Source organism: Aythya ferina (assembly GCF_964211825.1).
Source record: "Aythya ferina genome assembly, chromosome: 28".
NCBI classification, from domain to species: domain Eukaryota; kingdom Metazoa; phylum Chordata; class Aves; order Anseriformes; family Anatidae; genus Aythya; species Aythya ferina.
This window is the reverse complement of record NC_140325.1, coordinates 2,141,651-2,165,602: the sequence shown is the minus strand read 5'-3', so window position 1 is coordinate 2,165,602 and position 23,952 is coordinate 2,141,651. Positions and strand designations below refer to the sequence as shown.

The following is a 23,952-nucleotide window of genomic DNA, read 5'->3' as shown; positions in this document are numbered from 1 at the left end:
GAGGAAAGTGCAAATGGTCAAAAGGATGGATTTCCCCTCATGGCTATTGTTTGCCGCTCTTGCTGAGTTGTTCAGCTGAAGTTGGTTATTTACATGCCACCAAAGAGGCTTCGCCTTTAGGACGGCTCTTAGCGCACCGTCAAGGTTACGTGCTCCTGCCCGGGGCCCTGGCACCTTCAGGAGAGGCTGCGTGGGGTCGTGGGGTGCCGGGTGTGCAAGTGGGTGCGTGTGCAAGCACGAGTGGGTGTAAGCGGCCCCGTCCAACACCAGGAGAATCCCTGGACACTTTCATCCAGCATTTGCAGCTCCTGCAGCAGATCCCCCCCCACTCCAGCCCCAACCCTGCTTTTCTTTCTTTTCTTTTTTTTTTTTTTTTTTCTTTCTTTCTTCCTTTTTTTTTTTTTTTTTTTCAAAAATGGAAATGATTTGCTTTGTATGGAAGCCAACATAAGTGAACATTATTATCCTGCAAGAAGCCAATTAGAAGCCTGCCCCCTCGCCTTCTTCCCTCTCTGCAATATTTCACAACAAAGTAAGCCAGAGCTGCTTCCAATATGTTGTGTATGAAATCCAGGGAGCAATAGGAAACAGGTTGGGTTGGTGTGTTTGTACGTCACATGGAAAGGGCCTTCGTAATTAGTCTGGGTGTCATTAACGTAGGCACAGAGCGAGCTCCCCAGCCTATGAGGGAGGCTTTATTGTGATGGACATCCGAGGTAGGAATAAAGTTGTCTGATGGAGATGCCTAAATGCGTGCTGGGAATTAAAAAAAAAAAAAAAAAAAAAAAAAAAAAAATCTTGTAAAACTTTTACGCCAAACAAAGTTATAAAAACTTTTCATGCGTTAAGATATCAAAAGGTTTATAACAATAATAAAGAGAGTGTGCCGGGTGTGTTAAACCTGCTTCGAGATGCATTAAATGCTGCGCGGCTGAGTTAAATATTAAGCATCATAAACGCCACACAGGGTTCAATATTTGGGTTTGGGTTTGCTATTTTTTTTTTTTTCTTTTCTTTTCTTTTTTTTCGGGGGGAAACTGTGGGTCCCGCAGGCGACCCCCCCGGTTCTCTGGAGGCGGGGCGGCTGGGGAGCCACGACCCTCTCTGATTCCTCTTTATTACGAAAGGGTTAAAGGTGATGGACTTGACTTTATTGAAGTTCAAAGACATCAAATATTCACATTTTTTCTTCCTGTGGGTCTCATTCCCACCTCTGATTCCCCGGCCGGGCTCGGAAAACCCCTCGCCGAGGCCTTCTGCGGTTAACAGGGAGCCGGCCCCAAAACCCGGCGCCAGACCCTATATGGCCCCTCCATATAGGTGCACGCACCCCGGCCGCGAGATACATATGTCTAAGCCCTGTTTCTGCTTGTCCGCTCCCCCAGCGTGGTACCCAAAGCATCCTCAGTGACCCCCCCTGTCCTCCGCCAGCCCCTCCGCCCCCCTCCCCAGAACATTAACAGCCCTTTTCCTACATGGCACTGATGCTTAATGCTGCTGTAAACTCCCACATGGTCTATAAACTTGGATTTTACAACTAGCATTCCATTTTAGCTCGCGAAAACTTTGAACTAGGCCTACAGTTTCATTGTGCTGCAGTTGAACTGGAGCCTTGGAGGAGGGAGGGGGGGGAGGAAAGGAGGGAGGAAAAAAAATTCCCTGGGCAAGACTCCCTTATTTGTTTACTATTTACTGCGGAAGTCTTTTCCTTTAGCCAGACGGGGTAATTAAGAAAAATTAAGCTGTTTAGTGCTGCAGTCTTTATTACAACGTCTAGACTAGCCGCTTTTGTCCGGACAGCCGCTGCTGTTACGGAGCATTAACTGCCGCTTCTGACCTCGCGATATTCACCTTATTGCACCTCTCTTTGGTTTTCCTAACCTTGGGAAGGTTTGGCAAACACTCATTAAAGAAAGGTGCTTTGGGGGTGGGCGAGCAGCCCCCTCCCCACCCCCGGTTTCTTAAACGTAAAGCTTAGGCGAGATTTCAGGCCGGGGACAAGCGTCCTTTCAGCCCGCAGGCTTTGCAAAAATAAATAGAAGCAAATAAAGAAGCGCTTTGCCATCCTCCAGCCCCCCCCCCCCTTTTTTTTTTCTTTCCCTCCCTTTCCCACTCTTTTAATGAGAAACATGCCTGCGAACATCCTTTCAAGATCATATCGTGGCGTAAGGAGGACGGGTCTATCACGAAAGCCGAAGTTGGTTTTCATTTATTTGCGCGGAGGGGTGTTTGTGTGTGTGCAAACTAAGAGCATTTTTGTGGGTTATAATTTTTTTCCCTACCGTTGTCAAATAAAATCAGAAGACACCATCAAAGTGTTTTCATTCAACAGGGTTGTATTTAAAAGCAAGTATGAGAATTTTACAAGAACACGCTCAATGGATGGGAATATAATGTGTTGTTCCTTTTGCTGCTGTTTTTTTTTTTTTTTTTTTTTCCTTTTTCATTCGCTTTTTTTTTCCTACCCCTTCTTCCATATGCACAATCCCATCGCTCCACATCAGAAAGCAGGAGACTGGAAACCTCAAACATACCCCCCCCAAACCCCTAAAACAACCCTCCGAATTGTTGTATTTACACAAAATACATGCACCACATCACCAACGGCATCTTCTGGATTTCTTTGTCCTCGAAAACGTTGTGTTGCTTTCAGACACTGCGAGAAAAAAGTCATTTTGCAAACAGAAAAAAATCACTTTTATGCCCTGTGCCTGGGAGTTGAACTTGTTTTCCTTAAGCAGGAATTTAAGTACTTGACTTTGCATTTGTGCTTTGTAGGTATAAGGTACGTTATCCTTGACTTTTGGAAATGCAGCTCGTTTCTTGGTGTAATTAGAGTTTCTTTCCTCCTTTTTTTTTTTTTTTCCTTTTTCTTTTTTTTTATCCTTTTTTTTTTTTTTTTAAAAAAAAAAAAAAAAAAGAAGACTAATATATTGTTCTCATGAAAATGCAAAAAGATTAACTACAACCGGAAAACAGACAAAGACATCTGGAGCCAAATTCAGGGTAGGATTACTGGGCCAAGAAAAATCCTATAAATTTCAGTTCCGTGATGAACACAATGAACTCCACAACAAACGTGTGCTCCAAGGTGGAGGTTTCATATTAATACCAGTCCTATTAGAGCAGATTGCAGCGAGTCACATGAATATGGATGATGATATTTCTGATATGCATTCAGGTATTTAAACTCCTATAGAAGAAACCCACACCACAATGACCGCAAAGAGGCTTTTAAGAGGGGAAATTCTAATAAAATGGTCAAATAAAATCATAATGTAGAACAGCTTGCAATGTCTTTATTTGCCACAGAATTTCACAGAGTATCCCGGGGACTCGCTTTACATACACAAAGATACTTTTTTTTTCAGGATTTTTTTTTTTTCAGGATTTTTTTTTTCTCTCGATGTTCTTCGTCTCCCATTTCCAGGAAAAAAAAATGCGCTACGAAATTTATTTACAAACCATTTCAGATACTGTTATTGCAAATGCATTTTCGTCTGGATTTTACCCCCTCCCCACTGAAAACGTAGAAATGAAACTGCATTGAATATATATGTATATATATACACACACTCACTTCTATATATATATGCATATATATATTTTTATATATAAAGGGTGCATGGGGGAGGTGGAAATAATGATCTTCCTTCTGCTAGGGACAGATATTTAAATGAGGTTTCGACAACAACTCTTGGCATGGAGAGCAGAACACAGATGACCGGGGTGGGTGTGAATGTGCACACGCACACACAAGGACACACATGTCTGTGTGTGCATTCTCACCCACACACACACACACACACACACACGCACGCACACTCACCCCAGACGAAGTGATTTGATCCTACAGGGAGACTTTGGCCGCTCTTGTGATAACACAGCTGCATACTGAAATCACCGTGGTAGTAACACACAGCACTGCGATTTATTCAAATGGACAGGGTGCCTAAATAATAATAACAATAAAAATAATAATAATAAAAAAGAGAATCCCAACCTGTTCAGGCAAAAAAAAAAAAAAAAAAAAAAAAAAAAAAGTTAAATAAAATGTTCACGGAATTCAAGTCCTTTAAGCGGTTAGGTAACTGAAAGAAAAATTCACTCCTTTTGTTACTCAGAACTGTCCCAGACATACAAATGTAAGTAACGAAAAGGCTTAAACTTTGAGGTTGCTTTGTCGACTGAAAGGGCAAACCCATGCTTGCAACTGTTCCTTCCCAATACACATACACTTCACCAGCAGAGGGGATTTGAAAAGATGTTCACAATAAGGGATTTCCAGAGAAATACTGCAGGCGGTCTCTGCTTAATTTTTTTTCTTTCATTCTTCTGTTCTGAAACCAAATTTTAACCTGTCGGTCAGTGAGATTTAACATCCTAGACAACTGGAGCCTTTTTTCTTTGTTTATATAGACATTGAAGAAAAATTCTCTCTCTAGCTCTCTGATCTGGAATTTCGAATAGGGACACCTCTTCTTCCTCGTTCTGGGAGCACCTTAAAAGAACCAGAAGGCAGGGTAAATATCCTAATGCAACACACAGACTCATCTTCACAGCTGACCACATAGATAGGGGCAGAGTTAAGTTATTAATGCACGGGGAGATATCTTCCAGCAGTGAGCAGTTTGCCTATTGTTAGTGGTAGCAGAGGTGAGGTTACACAGGGTCTTAAGGACTGCGTTGCAATTGCTTTCCCACTGCACGGGGTTTAATCCCAAAAACGCATACACATGCAGGCATTTTTCTGTGCAGATAGATTATTTTAAAAAGAACAGCCCGGGACTGGAGGCAGCAGACTGTTGGAGCAGGCTTTAGAGAGGCTGATTGCTGGAAAGAAAATGAAAAAAAAAAAAAAAGAAAGAAAGAAAGAAAAAAAAAAAGCTCCCGCTCAGCTGCAAATCTGTTATCTGTATAGAAACAGCATGAGCAAGGTCGGAATTATAGGAACTAGATATTATGTTCCGCATAAGTTTTTGATTAACTCCAGTCCTCGCCACACACGCAAAAAAAGAATCAAAGTAGAAGAGAACTCAGCATCTGAGCTGCAAAAGGGGACTTTCTGCTGATCACGAAAGCAAATAGGAAAACAAAACAACCCTCCCCTCTTCCAAAAAGAGCCCCACGCTGAACACTAACTTGCAAAGTTGCCTGGATTCAGCATTTAAAACGCTCCTCTAAGACTGCCTAGAAATCTGAGTGCATGCAAAAAAGAAGACCAAAGCAAAGAAGCACGTAAGTAAAAGCCCTTCCTGACAAAAGCTAGACGCTCCACTAGGCTTGGAGGAGAATAAATGCCACTTTAAACAGAAAGTCTAAGAAAATGCTCCGCTCTGCCTGCAAATTCTGCAGCTCTCCCCCCTTAGCACCACACTCCCACCAAGAGAAAAGACTCACCATACAGTTTTAATTAAAAAAAAAAAAAAAAAGGAAGAAGAAGAAGAAGAAGAAGAAGAAGAAAACAACACTCTGCATGCATCTTAGTGCCTAAAAGAAAGCACAGGCAGCTAAAGTAGTGTTCTGCCCAATTGCCTTTTACCCTCAGCAACCCGGGACCAAATCCTTTTAAAATGCTCATGTAAGTTCATGATCAAAGTTAATATTTGTCACGATGGTGTGCTTTTAAAATTTCACAGACTCTAAGATACTGTGTCTGCGCCTAACATCTCCATTTTTTTCAAAGAGCTTTTCCCATCGTAAAAATTCTTCTCGTTGGAAGAAAGAGCTTTGTAGGTTATAATAAAATCCTTTGAATGCTTATAAAACTCCACATAAAATTTGACCGACAAAACACACGGGCTAGTCCCTTAACCTTTCCATTTACTGCTCTACCTACTCGAATTGCTGCTTTTGCTTCCTTCCTTGTTGACAGAAGAGGACGAGGCTGAAGACCCTGGATTTGTGTTTTCCTCTTCGTCTTCCGGGTCTATACCTTGGTCTCCGCGGGATGACAGTGCATTGGGTTGGGAGTCAGCCTCCAGTTTGCCCTCGCCCTTCTGCAGGCAGGTCTCAGCCGGGTTTTCCGCCCCGCAGTAGGCATTTTCGAAGAAGCGGTCGAAACCTTGGGGCAGGACAGTGTTTTTGTTCATGCTGGTGTAGAATCCCGTCGATGCCGGGTGGTTGGAGCTGGGGTGGTGGTGGCTGTACACGCTCTCGTTTTTCATTAGCATTTCGGTCATGGTGGAAGGCGGGATGCACTCTCTATGCATCAGATCTTCTGCGGAATAACACGACGCGTAATTGCTTCTATGGTGCCATTTACTTGAGGGGTCTAGACCATAGGAGACCTCTCGCACGGGCTGCACTTGCGAGAGGTTGGTGGAGTAAGGGTAGGAGATTTGGCGAGAGGGGGCCTGTGGCAGGAAAGATGACACAGTTGAAAATTCAGGGACGTAATAGGTACAGCTGGGGAGGTAGAGATTAGAAGCGCAACCTGCCCTTTCTCCAAACTCAGCACTCCTCTCTTTACGCGACTGGGAGCAGAAGTTGCCTAGATTCACTGAGTTAAACATCTTTCTCCTTTTCTTGCTCCTATAGATAGATGTTTTGGATCCGATGTGCAGAGGGGAAAAAATTTGGGAAGGCAAGATGACGCGCTATCCGTCTTAGTCGCTCCGGAGGACACGTGATCCAAAGTAGATATTGTCATATATCAGTTTGGAGCACTTAGATGCGTAGGAGTGGTTCACTTAGGTAAGATCTCAGAGGTTCAAACGATTGGTTTTCAAACACCGCAGAAACATTATGAAAATCAATTGCAGATTTGTATTCATTTTCTTGAAGGCACACCCCTTGTAAGCATTCAAAGCAGAACAAGTACAAGGGGTGGCTTGTGAAGTTGCTTTTTTTTTTTTTTCCTCCTTCCTCCTCTCCTTCCTATTCGGATTCTGCTTTCTGCTTCTTTTCAGCGGGGTTTGGAGATGGGGTGGGGGCGATTTGGACTGCGGGGGGGGAAGGGGGGGAGAGAGGGAGGGTCTTAGGGAGCTCGGACTGTGTTTTTCCACCCTTTTTAATATTTTAATTACGGTGATTACTATAATTTATTATGATGATTATTTCTGTCCTAGCCTCCTCTTAGAAGTGTTCCTGAATAGGCTTTAGGTAGCTCAATATAATCTCAGGGAAAACGCTGGAGACGCCTAAGTAAGTTTTCAAACATTTCTCAAAATCTTGCTGCAGGCGTAAACGCGCAGCTCTTCGTACAGCTGGGCTGCTAAATTATAAGTAAATCTCTCTATCTATCTATCTGGGAGTGAGGGGGTTGGTGCTAATTAACAAGCTTCTAACATACGCTAATTATGTTGATCTCTATGTGCACATCAACTATACATCAAGCAGGTTGGCACGGTTTATAGAGAATATACCATTTAAGAATGACAGGGTGCGGGGGATCGTGTAAAGTTTCAAACTTTAAAGTTAAAGCAGGCCTGCCTTAATGACTTTTGATATCGAATTAGTCGTATATCAAGGAATAGAACAAATGAATTAAGTCAATGTCTAATAAATATTCGAAAACCTCCTTTAATGTTTTGTTAAATATTTATTAAGTAAGAGTGGCATATTGAATATTTAATGCAATTGTTTATTGTCAATCAATGAATGTACTTTCAGCAATACTCTCATCATTTATTCTTCCAGCTGAATTAAAAAAGATATTCTTATTAAAGTCATTTGTCTTCTCTCCCACGCCCCGAGAGCCTCCTCTTTCTCCGTCCTCCTGCATTTTGACACGAAACAAACAGGGATACCGAAGTGCTGCCGGCTATTTTGCGAGTTTTGCCAACAATTCTTAGGCGGAAAAAAATATATATATAAAATTAAAAATCCCCAACCCCAAACGTCAAACCCCCAATCTCTTCTGCAACCCCTCTAGAAGGTGCACCTGAAGGACGCGCAGCCTCCGCGCTGCCAGGGGTGCAAGGCTCAGCCTTCGCCTTCCAAAAGTCTTCCAGGAACAGAATCGTCTGCGAGACGCTGCAACAATTGGGTTCGAAGTGGGTTTTCACCTGGCTTAGAAATCATCTGCCGGAGGTGGGGATTATTGTTGCCAGCATTTTTCTGTCGAGCACAGGCGGCTGCATTCACCTCCAGATGAAAATATTGCAGCGCATCCACCCCTGTTTTCTTCTTTTCTTTACAGGATGCCACTTAGGGATTTTTTCTTGAATTATCCCCTTTTAAAACGGCCAGTAAAAGGAAGAATAAATAAAAATATTGAATCGCCCGCACATAAACCCGAACCAAAATCCATCATGGGATCTGTTCGGTGGCAGGCTGAATACTTCTAACAAAACTAACACACCGTGAGAGAGTGGCACGTTTTTATTGAGAGTATCTTGTCAAATCGAGTTGCAGTAAATTCAAACAGCGAGAAGGAAAAAAAGGCAAATCTCAGCCCCTTGCTAGAGCGCTGAGCCTTAGAGTTGGGACCAGAAAAAAACCTGGACGGCTGTGATGTTTTCGTTTTGCTCCCCGAAAAAAAAATAATAATAATAATAAAAAATTATAAACTCACCCGAGTATTAACCAATTCACCCCAAAGGAGCATCAGGGGCTCCTAGCCCTGCTTGAGCTGTCCCTCCTGCACCTGAGCATCCCTGGGCACGTCCTTTTGCATTTCTCTCGTCTAGTTTTCATTTTATTTCAATTGCTGTCCCCCAACCTGATGTTTACCGCCCCATTTTAACCAGGAGGTAGCTTAATTCCTGGGCGAGATGTAAAGATACGGGGAGATAAAACGCACCTCGCGCAAACAGAGGAGAGTTTCAGACTCTGCTAGCAATACAGATATTCTGCAATTCTGCAGCAATACATAGCAAAAGAGGAAAAACAAACAAATAAATTAATTAATTAAAAAAAATGAAAAAGAAAAGGGGAAAAAACAGGAAAAGAGAAAAGAAAAGTTCATTTTCATTGAAGAAAACAGCCTCGCAAGTCAGTATCTTGCAGCGGAGCAGCGAGCAGGGGTTTTCAAGGCTCCTGAGCATAAATATAGTGGGTATTTCAGCCGGGCTTGCAAAACTACAGTGCTTATCAGGCAGTGTGCCCGAATTTCTATGTATTTATTACGAAATCTTGAAGGGAAACATGGCGGCGTCACTTACTAAGATTGTGTGTTCTTCCTCAGGTTGAGCCTTGTTCATCCCCCCAGCGCAGCATCGCACTCATTTTCATTTATTTTCATTCATTTCTGGATTTCCTCCCCCTTCCAGCTTTGTATTTTCTATTTAAGGAGAGCCGTTCTCATAAAACTCTTTTTATAAGGGATCGGGGCGTGTGGGTCTCCCTGAATGTGTGTGTGTGGAGATAGAGATATACACACATATAAATATGTCTGTAATTCCAAAATGAGCTGTGTTTTCCTCTCCAATGCACCGTTTGGCTGATGAATATAGGGGCAAGAACTCTGGCTGCCGAGATGGATTTCTTCAGGTTTGTAATCTGCCCTATTTTATGGCTTGGACGTCGTTTTGGGCAAAACTTTTAATTAAAGTGTCAGCGATCTTTTAACTTGGATTTTTATTGACCAATATTAATACTAACTACAAACTAATAATGTTAAGCTATTGTTTATGAGTGTAATTATTTTTTCCCCAATTCCCTCCTGTTTGCAACCTGCGTGGAGAATACTCTCACTTGATTCAAAGGGGGAAATGCTCTTTAATGTACATTTTTTGTCCTATGTATTCCAGTCCAGATTCCATAGGAAGGCTGTAGGCATGAAGCTCTGCATCCAGGGAAGGAATTAGAGCTTGTTGCTGAAAAAAAAAAAAAAAAAAAAAATCTGAGCTGCTCCTTCAACCCAAAACAAAGGCTCCCCCCCCCACCAAAAAAAAAAAAAAAAAAAGAAAAAAAGAAAAAAAAAAAGAGAGAGAGAGAGAACACAACAGCAAACAAACAAAAAATACGTGTGGCATAACACTCGCCCTCCCTCCTCTAGGTGCGGGAATAATTTATTGCTCTTCGTAGGTAAATACATCTAAACCAAGCCCTGGTGTCGTTTTGTTTTTTAAACCCAGTTTAAAGTATAGGATTTGCCTGCTTCCTGCAAGGAAGCACAGAAGAGACAGCTGTGGAGTCACAGCACTTGAATTTGACCACCAAAGTGACTACCATAAAACGGAATGAGGGCTGGCGTCTCGCATTCCTTTTGGTTGCCCTTAAAAAAAAAAAAAAAAAAAAAAAAAAAAAAAAAGGCAAATTACTTTAAGGCATAGCCATCCAGAACATTTCAATTCCTTCATTTTTAAACCTGCTTCATTTCCTAGCGCATGTGAAAGGTTAGAGCGTGGAGGAGAGAATTAAATAAAACCTGTATTTGCGCTCTTGCAAGGAGAAAAAAAAAATCCAAGGGAACTTGAGAAGGGGGGAAGAAAGGTCTGATTTTGCTTCGAGAGGTTGCTCTGATATGACTGTATGTACGAGGTGAAGCTGCCCTGTCTGGAAGATTTTCTCCCCCCTTTTTTTCCCCATTCTTTCCCAGCCGCAGAGGGAAGGGGAAGGCGGCAGCCCCGAGCCTTTCCCTCCCTGTGCCTTTCGGGCAGGAACCCCAACTGGCTGGGTCCTTCTGTGCTAGCATCTCAGTCGGACTCCTTTCCAGTCCTGGACTTGTCGCTTTTGTACAGAAAGAGCACATTGCAAGGAAAAAAATAAAATAATCAAATACAACTCCCCAAGCCCCCCCTCGCCCTGCTCCGGAGTGAGCACTCATTTGCCTGATATAATGCAAACACTTAACACATTTAACAGCGTTTTCAGCAGGCAAATAGGCAAAGCTCGAAGCTTGTAAGATGTGTTTTGCGTTACTAAAATGAATTTTAAGTGTATGTTAGAGGCATTTCGTGACCAAAAACATTGCAGCAGTTATACCAAAATCAAAACCTTGGAGTTGTGAAAGTTGGCTTTAGCTGATCTGTGTAAACATCTAAAGTTATATTTTGATTTAGGCTAATCCTGTACTTGAGCTCTTCTCAATAAATCATTGCTCATTTTTTTTGCTCCCATTGGGGAGAGAAGATCTATTTTTTCCCCAAAGCTACAATTATCTGAACGCAATGTAAATTCGTTAGCAGCCTCCCAACTTCTGTCAAAAACTTTCTTGTTTGTATTACCATAAAGAATCCTTTGTCCGAGCCCGTACAGTATGGAAACTTGTCTGGAAGAAGAAAAAAAAATAAGAAGAGAATAGATTTTGTACCGAAGTGACTTACCACGTTACACATTGCTACTTACTGTGGCCTCAAGCTATCTGATGCATTATTTGTACCCTGAATCTTTCCCTGTTTCAGACAGATGATCAGAGTTTGCTTTGGCTCCCGGTTTCGGGAAAAATCAGGAGCTTTTCCAAACCTACCCGCATTGCTAACCTGTGCTCACTCGGGGCTGCAAATGCGTTGGAAGTGAGTGCAAAAAACACTTCTTTAGCAGCTGCAGCTCCTGCAGCTGCACAGAGATGTGCCTTGCTTTTGCTAAATAGGCTCAAAGTTCTGATGTCTAATGACTTTGGCCTATCAGATGTTCTCAAACTGATTTTTCCCTCCCTTCCACGACGGTACTACAATTACTTCCTAAGCCTCAGATGGACTTCAAAAAAAGAGAGAGGGAGACGGAAAGAGAGGAAACCCAGGCCAGTAAACAGATTACTAGACACCGCGTATGTGTACAGGAAATCTGAAGGGAGACAATAGCTACAAGTGGGAAGCGCTTGGAAAAGATTATTGTCCCCAAATGGCAAAGAGAGATTTAATTGGATGTAAGCCAGACTGCTAAAGAAAACTATATAAGCTGTGAACAATTCAAAGGGAAAAAAATGACTTAGATCTCTCTAGACCTGAGCTGCAAGTTCAAAATCATGTGGACTTAATCAAGATAAAAGCAGATAAACTATGCTTCCCAACCGCAGGCAGCGCTGCGACTGTCTGGGCTAAAAATGTGCGGCGGGTGCCGGCTCGGGTGGAAGTGATGCCGAGGAGGCGTTAAGAAGAGTTGGGCTCACTAATAACCAATATAACTAACACTCTGCTTGGCTCGGAAGCCAATCAGGCTTCCAATCAGGCTTCCCCTTTTTTTTTTTTTTTTAGTTTCTCATCAGCCCACGCGAAGCCGCGGCTCCATCCCCACGGGGCGAGCTCCGGCCGGGCGGAGCGGGACGGGGACGTCCCCCCCTATTTATTTGCTTCTTGGCCTCCCCACGGCCCGGTTGCGGGGGGCTGCTGAAGCACGGGAAACGGCGAGGGTTCGGGAATTAATTCAAGGAAAACTTCACAGCGTGCTGCGCTCTTGGAGCCGCTGCGAAATTCAGCCCAGAGGAGACAGGAAAGCCAGAGGAGCTCGTTAAGCAACACCTATTCCTAGTCCTCTCTTTTTTTTCCCCTTCCAAAACTCTAAAAATACTCATTTAAACACAAAGGAAGACATATAAAACACACCCGAACCTTGCAAAAAAAAATAAAAATCCTTTATTCTCCAGACATTCCCTCTTGATAACTTTAGCAGTGACACTAAAACGTGCAAAACTGTGTAAAAAGTCGGAAATTGTGGCGGGGAAAATGTGTTTTCTGTTGGGTAGCCCGTTTATTAGCAAAATAGCCCCGAAATGCAAAGTTTGGAATAGAAGGTGGGCGGCTAATCCCCCCAGCCTTATTAAAACCGCACACACGTTTGCATGCGTGCTATTTAATCCTTAAATACCCAGGAAATCAGTTCCAAGTAGTGCACTTTAATGCCTTGGCTCCCGCATCCACTTTTTATTATTATTATTTTTTAATATTTTCCACAGCTACTAGCACCTAGATGTATTTCCCTCAGACAACCATTGATCAAAGGGGAATCTCAACAGTTCCCGGGGATCAACTTCAATAGTTCGCAATTGCGGGCTCGGCGGCGCTGGGCTCTCTCTTCCATACCCGCATTAATCAGAATAAAATGAAGCAAAATCCTTCAGCTGCTCCGCGGGGCGACGTTTTCCAAAGGCAGATCTCGGTTGCAGAAGATAAGTGCTGCCGGCAGAAGAAAGCAAGGTAAAGCGGTGGGAGATGCCCATCCCTCTCCACCTACCTATGGAGCCACCGCATGTACCTGCCTTTCCCGGTGCTCACGCGTCCTTTTCCCTATAAAATACATCCACGCGTGCAAAAACACATCTATATCTTATTTGAAGTCAGAGAAGCAAAGGGGTCAGGGCACAAAATCTCTAAAAAAAGTTGCTTTACTCTATGCCCTGCTCCAGCATCGCGGCTCCCCAAAGTTCCCTGCTTATCAGAAATGATATCCTCATCTTTTTCCTCACCAGGATGAGGGTTTGAGTGTTTTGTTATTGCCACATTCGTCTGAAATAAGCATATACAGAAATGAATGTGGCCGGAGTTCTCATTTAATAAGGTACTGGGCTTTGATGTACCCTGTGCATTGAGAGCAGATAAATGATGAACTCATAGTCTCGAAATCCTATCTATTCTCTTCGTCTGATTGCTTCCTAAAATTCATTCTTTCTTTCTTTCTTTCTTTCTTTCTTTCTTTCTTTCTTTCTTTCTTTCTTTCTTTCTTTCTTTCTTTCTTTCTTTCTTTCTTTCTTTCTTTCTTTCTTTCTCACCTATTAATTAGAAAATTATTAGTCTACGGCTGCATGGGCAACTCTGTGCAGAAATACTAAGTTTTGTAACAACGCACACATACGTTCACATAGATCTTCATTCATTGCTATTTTACACACATGTATACATTCCGGTTGAATATTTCCCTGGATTTCTATTCCGTATAGCATAGATTTATCTAAATAATTACATATTTATTTATTCAGATTAAATGACGGCGTGTGTATGGAAAATAGTCTTCTCCATTACACTAACCGCAGATTTTCGCCTTCCATTCTTCCCAGCGCTGGCTGTCCAGCACGATTTTTCTTTTGCCCTTTGAGTTGAGTCTAAAGCAGAGGCTGAAAAAGAGGGGGAGCATTTTTGCTATTTTCTCGCCGCGAGGAGAAAACAAAGAACAGGGACCCTTTCTCCTGTCCTGATTTTGGGGTTTGGTCTCCCAAGACCAGAGGGTTTCTCAGGACCCCCGGTTGGGGGGAGGGGGGGGGGGGAGGGGAAGGGCTTCACCCCCTCTGCCCCCCACTCGAGCCTGGCCTGGTGGAGGAGAAAAAAGAGCAGAACCCCCCAGCTATGGGGGCAAGACCCAAGTGTCGCTGGTCTCCCCTGAGCCAGGCTGCAGCTCGCCCCGTTGCCCGCAGCGATGGGAGAAGGGCCGGGGGTAATCGGGGGGGTCGGGGGGGTGCAAAAACACAACCCCAGACCTGGCTAAAGTACCCTCCTGACCAAGGTTTTTCCTCTTTTTGCCGTTTTCCCAAGGCCCAAGAGCGTTGAATTTGGGAGCTTTTGCCGTTCCGTTGCGTTTGGTCGCCTTCTCCCTCTCTTTACCATTATTTTAATTTTTTTAATAGGTGTCCCCTCCCCAGTTTGGCTTTTTTGGAGGCTCGCCGTGAAACCAGCTCCGGATGAAGCCGGAGGAGGAAGGGAGACAGAGGAAGAGCAGCACGCCTTACTGAGAGGCAAGAGGTAAAGAGCCACGCAGGGATTTTATCCCCCCCGCCCCGCATCCTGACCCCCCCCCCCAACCAGTTTCACCCCCTTGGCTGCTCACATCTCTTATTTCTCATTTACCCCTGCCCAGGCCCTTCCAGGTTTCAAATACAGGCAGAAAACAGCTTCAAAACCCATAGCAAACCCCGCTATTTCATTCAGTCCGACCCCGCTCTGAGCCAACCCCCAAATTTCTCCCCCACCCGCTTCACTCCCGCTCCCCACTCCTTTTATTCCACAGTTTCGCTTCTCTGTCCATTTTTTCCCCTTTGAAACGAAAATTTCTGCCCCTTTCTCCCCCAGCCCCCCTTTTCTTTCTGCCTCTCTCTCCTTACCGAGTGAACTTCATTGTTTTCTGGAGGAAATGGTAATGTTCAGACATTAAACCTTAATTGGGCTTTTCTTTATGACGTTTAATTTCCTCCACGGCAGACGTGTTTGCATCTTGCTGGGAAGAGAGGGAGAAAAAAAAAAAAAAAAAAAAAAAAAAAAGAGGGGGGGGAACCTTGTTTGAAGTCCAACTGGGGGGAAAAAGGAAGAAAAAAATCAGGAATCGGGGACGAAAAAGTCTCGGTAAAACCGCCCCCACCCCATCCTTTTGGCTATTTCAGCCCCCCCGATGCACTTGGCTCGCCTCTCTCCCCCCACGGAGGAGGGGGGAAAAACCCGGGGTGGGGGTGGGGGGGTAAGAAATCAAATAAATAAAAATAAGCGGGCAGGTGGGCGGCAATGGCATTGCGGCGGAGCGGCGCGGACGGCCGCGGAAGGGAGGCTGGAGCCTTAACTTGACCTTCACTTTGCGAGGCCGGCCCCCGCCCACCCAGACGGGCAGCCCCGGCGGCTCCTCCCGCCGGCAGCGCCGCCGCCGCCGCCCGGCAGCGCTCCGCGGCCGCGGAAGTGGGAAAAATTTTTAAATAAAATAAAATAAAATAAAATAAAATAAAATAAAATAAAATAAAATAAAATAAAATAAAATAAAATAAAATAAAATAAAATAAAATAAAATAAAATAAAATAAAATAAAATAAAATAAAATAAAATAAAATAATAGGTGGGGAGGCTGGGAGCAGGGATACTGCTGCCCTCCCAGGCCATGGGAATCAATCCGTCAGAGGGAGAGGGGTGAAGCCAAGTTTTGTCCGCTGCCTAAAAGCAAATCTCCATTGTGGTCGCTCGGACCCTTTCGTCTACCTCTTTTTTCCCCCAGAAATCCCCTTACACCCCACCGCCTCCCTAACCCATCACCTATCCCTCACCCTGACGGCCCTACAACCCCTCAACCCCGCAGCGCATTTTTCCCCAACTCCCTCCCACACTTTTTTTCCCCAGATAGACAAAAGCCACCCCAAAATCCCTGCATTTTTTTTCCCCAAGAGAAAATTAAATTAAATTTAATTAAATTTAATTAAAAGGTTAGTGCAGAAGTGCGGCAACCAGCGCGGTTCCTCTTCGCAAATAAGTATTTTCTTTATCTCCATCCGGGAAAAAAAAAAAAATAAAATACATGTGTTCCGACGATTTCTTAAAGTTGGAGGAGAAGGTCCTCAGTTTTTGATAAATGCACTTTTGGGGAAAAAATGAAGGTTGTGCAGATGTGTAACTTTGTCCCTGTTCGCCTGCCTTTGTGTGTGCCTGGGCGTGCGGGGGGAGACAGATGCTTTATTTCACAGTCTCTCTATAAAGAGATAATTATATATCTAGTTATTCACCGAAGCAATAAATACTCTTCATCCACAATTACAGATGAAGATGGTTGTTTTAAATACCCATAAAGTCAGTGTTTGGGCTCCGACTGGAAGGTGCAATTGGAAACGGGGGGGGATTGGGGTGAATGAGATGGAAAAAGCCACTTGGGGGTGGGGGGAGCCCGATGGAAAAACCCTGTGGTCCCTCTGCCCTGGCAGGCAGCCCCCCAGAAGGCGCAAAACTTGCTAAAATAAATAAATAAGAGTTTGGTGGGGCCCCCTGGATGGGCAGCGGATCCCAGTAGGTGCAATGAGTTGTTCAGTCCTCGGCTCGCCTTGCAATATATTCCCACATACAGGCCCGGGGGGGTCATATACAACCCCCATTCCCCACTACCCCCTCATACTTAGTCTCGCAGATCCCTGCAAAACCCTACGGGATTTATTTTCCACCCAAGAAAGAAGCCCTGGCCCACAACTCCCATTAAAATATCATATTTTCTATTATTTCTAGTTTAAGATATTTTGATTTGAGGTAATCTGTATGGTCTTTTCTTTCTTTCTTTCTTTCTTCATTCATTTTACTGGACCCGAAGTCTGCCCGACATTCCTCATTGCTACCTTGGGTCTCCAACTGTACTTTTCCATACCTAATTTTTTAAATGCTTTCTCCTTTAGCAGCGTCTCGTATCACCTCATAAGAGTTTACTGGTTAATCATAAAAGTAAAATGAATTTCCACACTCTATGTAATTATCGACACTTCTCCACCCAATATGTAGGTTTGAGAGGCACAGGAGTGTACTGGCTGCAAATATGAATATTAATATGCTTTCCCGGTGAAAAAATTAATTTTGGCAAACGTTTTTATAATGAGATATCCCGATGGTTTATATGTTCTCTGTGGCAGTGTTTTGCTAACCCATGTCTAAAATTAAAGCACAAACTCTCTTAAAAAATTACAGGTAGATTTTAACGCGGATTTGAGGCACATGCTCTCACATTCCAGCTAGACTAAAACACCGACTAAATGTGATTTATTCAGACTGAGGGGGATGTAAGATTTCTGTATTTTCCTGGTACCACAAAGGCACGTTTAAAAAAAAAAAAAAAAAAGCATTTAGATTCCCAGTCTGACAAAAGCGGGTAAAGTACTTCATTTTCAAAATCAGTCATTTTTGCACCCCAAGTGTGGATAAGAGAGAGACCCCCTCCCCTCAAGCCGAAGAGAAGGATACTTAGTACGAGATTTATTGGGGGGCGAGGGGCGCACATGTTTATTTCCTATTTGAGCAAAATGAAAATAAAGTCACTTAATGAAGTCTGACTGTAAAAAGAAAGAAAAAAAAAGAGGAGTTTGCAGAGAGTCAACAAGACGCAGCCATTAGAAAATCCACGCAATTTAGCCGCAGTAAGGAGTACAAGCCTACTGATCTTTTTATCTTTCTTATCCTTTTCATCTTTATTATCACTCTTGTTAACAACACCAATGAGACTGGATACATATATCTCCTTTAAATGCAGTCATCCATGGAGCCATTGTAGTTGCTAGCTACAGATATATTAATTAATTTATTCTCTCAACAGTAAAATATTGCTGTGTCTACTTGCTACCTACCAAGCAATAAAAAAGAGGCTTTTTTTTTTTTTGCTTTTTTTTTTTTTTTTTTTTTTCCCTCTGCACTTCATTAGGCTTTACCTATAAGTTTCCATTTGAAATGATTTGCTTAAAACTAATTACTTGCAATGTACTTCATTTTCCTCTCGCAGGGTCTGGAAGGTTTCAAAGTGGGGTGGGTGGCCATATGCTGATAAATGCTGCTAATTATTCCCACTCTGTGTTTATTTTATATTTATGAACCCGCACTCAGAATCAAACCAAGGCATTCTTCGGCAATAACGCACTGGCACATTAATGATAAGGGGGGCATGGGACTGAAAACAGCCCCTATAATAGCACGGGGGAGGAAACCAAACAGTTAATATATCACGGAATTAGCCAAAGGACGGAGCCTCAGCCACACACAGACTGAGAGAAGGAAGTCCAGTCATTCTTCTCCGTTTAATGGGAATTATTATATTTATTGTTAATTGCTTTAATACTTTAAGCTGCAGCCCTGTAAAATGCAGCTGCGAGGAGGTGCTTTGCTTTTGTCTGTTATTTGGGAGTTTGGGCCGGGGGGGTGAGGCGGGAATGCGAAATATTTCCACGCATGGACACAGGCATCCCTCAGATGCTGGCCTGGAGCCCAAATCCGAATTTTCGCCAACGTGGTGGCCCCGAGTGCCCCTTCCCTATGGCCTGGGTGCATCGCCACCCGCCCCCAGCCCCTGCCGCTGCCCCCCCCATGGCAATGCCCAGCGAGGAAAGGGTCCCCCCGGCAAGGAAAGATGCCCCCCAGCCCCGCCACCCCCCAGCGGCACTCACACTTCTTCCACCTCTTTGTGCAACTCCTTTTTGGCCAGGTCCGAGGGGATGAAAGCGCATAAAGCCCTCGCACACCCTGGGACACCTATAAGCACCCACAGTCTATAGCGCTCGCTGCTCTGTAGACTACGCCTTTGATTTTTTTTTTTTTCGTATTGCAGGACAAAAAATTAAAAAAAATAAAATTGGCAGGTCCCTCCCCTCCAAGCCAAACAGCTAACTTGGGTGCCAGCAGCGGAGCTGGGGTTGTGGTTGTTTTCTCCCTCACTTCTAATTCTGCGTATTTTGCACCCCTAGATGCCAAATGCCCCGGTTTCATCCTCAAAAAGGGGATTGCGAGAAAATTGAGAGCAGGAGGAAAAGGATTTTTGACCGGCCGCCTTGAATTTTCTGCGTTGCTTGTGATTAAACTTTGCTTAAAGAGGCTCTGGTCTTTAATGGTCTTTGAAATGAGCTCAGCGTTAATTCGCGTCGGGTTTTTCCTGGGTGTTTTGCAGAGGTTTCGCGTAGGTTCAAAGAAATTGCACATTTCTTCGGCACAAAGGTGTCAAGAACATACCTCCCGGCTGAGCGAAAAAAAAATGCCCTTTTGTATTCCTATTTTGCACATTATCTTTCCCATATTGAGTATGGGCTGAAGGTACCGAAGCATGAATAATTCCCTAAAATTGACCTGCCTGCATTAATATTTTCTACGATTTTGCAGTGGTTGTGAAATAGCACCTCGGTCTTTGTCATTAACGGTAGAAATATTCCTCGCAATTAAAGAGACGAGGGTTTTCTCCCCTCGCTAACGAATTCATTTTAAAGCTGGAGCAATGAAATACGCTGCTGAATAAAAGAAACCAGCCCAGAAATAATACAGATTTTATGGCGAAGCAACAATTTGTTCTATCCGCTCGCTGGTAATAAATAAGTTTTATCTATTTTGGTGAGTGTTTGAATGTCTTTGAAATCCAACTATTCCTGTTCAAGGTGAACCGACTTACAATACATACAATTTATGTCACCCTATGCCTTTCAGACCTGTTAGGCATAATTCCTCCTGGTGCCCATTTTCCTGGCACACTGGCGTAGGGACACACTTATTACTCTATAGAAATAAGAAAATAAAGTGTGGAAAGGTCTGGCTGGAGTTTGTTTGTACGATATACGTGTTCACACATGACTGGGGCAGGAGAAACAGAGGGAAAGTGTATTTACTCGTGTTTAAGAAATAATAATAATAATAATAATATATATAAATAAATCAACGACTGCGGAAAAAAAAAAATTAACAGAGAACTCTGCAGAAATCACAAGCCATACCGATTTCCCCAAGCAGTGTTTCTGGTTGTCCCAAGTATTCTATCGCTCCTAAAATGCGTTTGGGGCAAGTTTGAAGATGGCAAAAGTGTGGCCCATTCCTATAGGAATATTCACCTTCCTCCTTTCCTCCTTTCAAACCGAGGGGGGAGAGGGAAGGGATAAAAAAAAATAATTATAATAAAAAATAAATTTCTCAGGTCTGGGTGAATCTTCTCATCATCGTACAAGACCCCAGGTGTACCCTGTTTTGGGAAATCCTAATGCTCTCCATGAGGAATTGGGGAAAAATGCACGGATTGGTGCTGATAGAGTGTTTTCCGCAGGAAAAAAAAAAAAATATATATATATATAATTTCAGCTTCCCCATGCTGAGGCTCACACCAGTGGCTCCCAGTGTGCCCAGTCTGCAGTGTGGGCCGAGCTGCCCCTTAATGGGCTTGGGGCTGGATGCGGCCGGGAGTGGGGAAGGCGTCAGTTAAAATGGCATAGAATCCTTTGGCATTTCTTTAATAAAAACCCTTTATCGATCCTCTAAAAGCTTTTTACCTAATGTATGGCTTCTGCCTTTAAGAAGTGTATGGTGTCTCCTCGAAAGGAAAATAACAGGGAAACCATTACATATATATCCGCTTGGAGAGAGATCGAGGAAATCGTAATCTAATTTATTTAAATTGGTCTGCCGGGGTTATTTTTTCTCTTGTTAGATGAATTTGTTGCGAATTTACTCCGAAGAATTGCAATAACGCTCGTCCTAATAACCATAACCATAACAATAAGCATCAACACGCCCGAACCTAAACCCATTCCAATATATTTCCAATTTAAGAGCTGCGCCTTCACATCTCATTCCCATCTTAAAGTCATACCCAGGATATCTTTGACATTCCTCTGGTTCCTGTTTCTATACTCATCCATACAGCATTTCCCATATGTACATAGCGATTGTATGAGCCCCTTGGGCAGGGGGTTGCTCCCTACAGAGGTAGAGACCCCTGTACCCTCCACAGGAAACAAAAGATTCGCAATTAGCCAACATTCAAGCACCTCCGATCATCTTTAAAAAAAAAAAAAAAAAAAAAAAAAAAGAAGCGCATCTTTGTTGAGTTTTGTTTCCAATTAATGTTATGCGCACGAGTATACTCTCATTAAACCAACAATTTTGAGATTAACTTATGCTTCTTGTTTCCCCAGGATTTTTCTAATTATATTTAGAGCGACGCAGCAAGTGATATTTCTCTCCTTTTACAACGCATTTTACACATTCATTTAATTATTTTTTTACGAAAAGATGATCTACAAGCCACAGAAGGCAAGGCTGGCCAATATATTTTTTGTTACTCTTTTATTAACCTTGCTAGTTAATACTAATTTTAAATAGTAAGCAGTAAATCACCAAGTAGATGTTTGGGCAATTTTATTTATTATCAAGAAATCACATAATAATACATTATTTTTTAATTATTATTATTGAGAAGCAACTTTTTACATGACTATATAAAGCCAGAACGTGCTATAACAGACATTTGCATAGACCCTACATATAATAGCTTGAGGTAAGAAACATTACATATGAACGATACTGCGAAGGATGCATATTAACAACCTCAATAAACTAGACTAGGGGATACAAGCAGAAAAACGGTACCACGGACACGGAGAACAAACACAGACCAAACAGAAATCCCACCGAGTCACATTCTTAAAGCAGTCTGGAAGAGAATATTGCATATATTTTCATATTCCTCGGAATTTTCTCGGCGCACGGTTGGCGAGGGACGACCCTGGGGGTCTCGGGGGTGCTGCTGGTGTCTTGTCCTTTGTGCTGGGGAGGGCGGCGGGTATGGGCGAGATAGAAGTGACCCTCGGTGGGTGAAGAATAACGAAACGGATTGATTTGTTTTTTAAGTCGTCGGTATTGAAATCCAACACAGCATTTCTGACATTTCACCGTAACTCACCCTAATTTCTACCTTCCTCCAAATACAAGCCCTATCCCAACCGGTGTCTCATTGCAGAGCGATTGGGAGGTTGGTGAAGTAAAACCTGTGTGGATTCACTCCCTTTCTGTGGAATTACAAGAACCCGAGGCTTCTTGTGTCCCCACGACACCGCACAGCCCGCAATCACCCTCTGCAGAGCCAGCCGGCCCCAAAACACCCCCTTTCCACCCCAAAACCACGTCACCCCCCCCAAACATTGAATTCTTTCCCCTTGCCTTCCTCCTTTAATTGCACATGGTTGAGCTGGAGAATACATAGATATATCCATATAAAACACATCCTAGGCTTATTGCACAACGTTGCGAGAGGCGATGCCCTCTTTTGTGTGGAAGGTGTGCAGGGAGACGAGGGGCAAAGGAGACGGGGCGGCAAAGGAGACAGAGAGGCAAAGGGCAAAGGAGAGAGGGGGGCAAGGGAGGCTCGTGGCTTTGAAGAAGGAGTTGAGGGGATCTGTCCTTGAAAAAAAAAAAAAAAGGCAACTGGAAGGAAATAGAGCAGGGACATTTACCAGGCTGCAGAAATGATAAAAATAAAAATTAATAAGGGGGAGGTGGGTAGAAGGGGAAGCAGCCGGGGAAGGGGTGAGGGAGGAAGGAGGTAAGCGGCAGGGGCTGCGGGATGATCCTGCCCTAGGAAGGGAAATGCAGCTGAAAGAAAGGCTCCTTGCAGCTCAGGGAGGGATGTGAAGGAGCCGGCTCCATCCTTTGCAGCTCGTAAATAAAAGCATTCCTCGCCGCTGCTGGTCATGACCATGAACGCGGGGAAGCGAGAGCACGTGGTGAGCATCCAGACTTCCCAGAAAACGCTGCTTTGCCATAAAATTAATCCCCCCTCCGATATAAAACGAATGGAGCAAAGCACGGCGTGGCAAAGCAGCGGGCTGCAGCACCGCGGCCCCCCTCTCCCCTTTTAACCTGAATTTCAAATTCCCATTTTTCCTTTTTATACTGAATTAAAATTTCCCATGCAAGTAAAGCTCCTCACGGCCCTAAATCTGCTGCTCCCCCCGTCCTGCCCTCACTGCTTCGCCTCCGCCGACCACCTAAAAGTGCCTTCACAACACACATGATGGGGAACAGCGAAAATTGATGTTTTTTTCTCCAGGAAACCCGAGCACACGTACAAACAAAACACGTCGCATCCTACCAGGCCCCACTCTACTGCCCTTGGAGGGAAAAAAAACTGACAGGGCTTTAGGGAGCCGACAAACACCCCCGGACCCCAAACTCTAAGACCTCTTCTTAACGTTGGGGCTGGTTTTATTTGCAGCTAGAGTGACTTTTTAGGGAGGTAAAGCAAGCATTGCCCTTTCTAGAATCGTGCAGGTTTTTAACCTGATGGGCAGCTGGGGAAGGAAGGCAGGGTTATCTTTTCCCTATAGCTGAATACGACATACTTCCTTAAAAGAAACCGCAGTCTGCTTTTTTTTTTTTTTTTTTTTTTTTTTTTTTTCCTCTCTTTCTCTCTCTTTTTTTTTTTTCCTTTTTTTTTTTTTTTTTTTTTTTTTTTTTTTTTTTTTCCCCTTTATTGGGAAAATAGCACCCAAATGGCAAAGCTGGTCTTTTAAGCCATCCCAAGGACAGAGATGCAGCTCGCTCAGCCAGACTCCAACGGGCTGTTATCACCGGAGGGTACAAAAAAAGGAGGATTATTTTCTACCTCTTTTCCTACATTGTCATCAATAAACACAGCAAAACAGCATAAATACTCCGTCAGCAGAGTTGTTCCAAAGAAATGTCATTTTTTGGAGTGGGACACACGAATATAATTTGGGGCTAGTGCAGAGAACTCGGCTGTGATTTCAGAGAGCAAAAATCTCCGAAAGGCTCAGTTTAACGTGGAGGGGAATTCAGATTTTCCTGGAAGGGTTTGCTAGAGGTGCGTGTGCGTATTTTCTCTCTTGTGACAGTCTGGCGCTGGGGACACCACCACCGCCTGCACCAAAGCCTG

General features: G+C 43.6%; 1 protein-coding gene across 1 annotated transcript; it reads right to left on the bottom strand.

The window, feature by feature from the left end:
• Positions 1 to 4,268: 4,268 nt before the first annotated feature.
• Positions 4,269 to 6,515, bottom strand: HOXC11 (homeobox C11; the record flags this gene model as incomplete). Its single annotated transcript, XM_084500034.1, has 2 exons — positions 4,269 to 4,501; positions 5,840 to 6,515. 2 exons carry the CDS (start codon positions 6,513 to 6,515, stop codon positions 4,269 to 4,271), a joined length of 909 nt encoding a protein of 302 aa, XP_084356160.1.
• Positions 6,516 to 23,952: the final 17,437 nt, after the last annotated feature.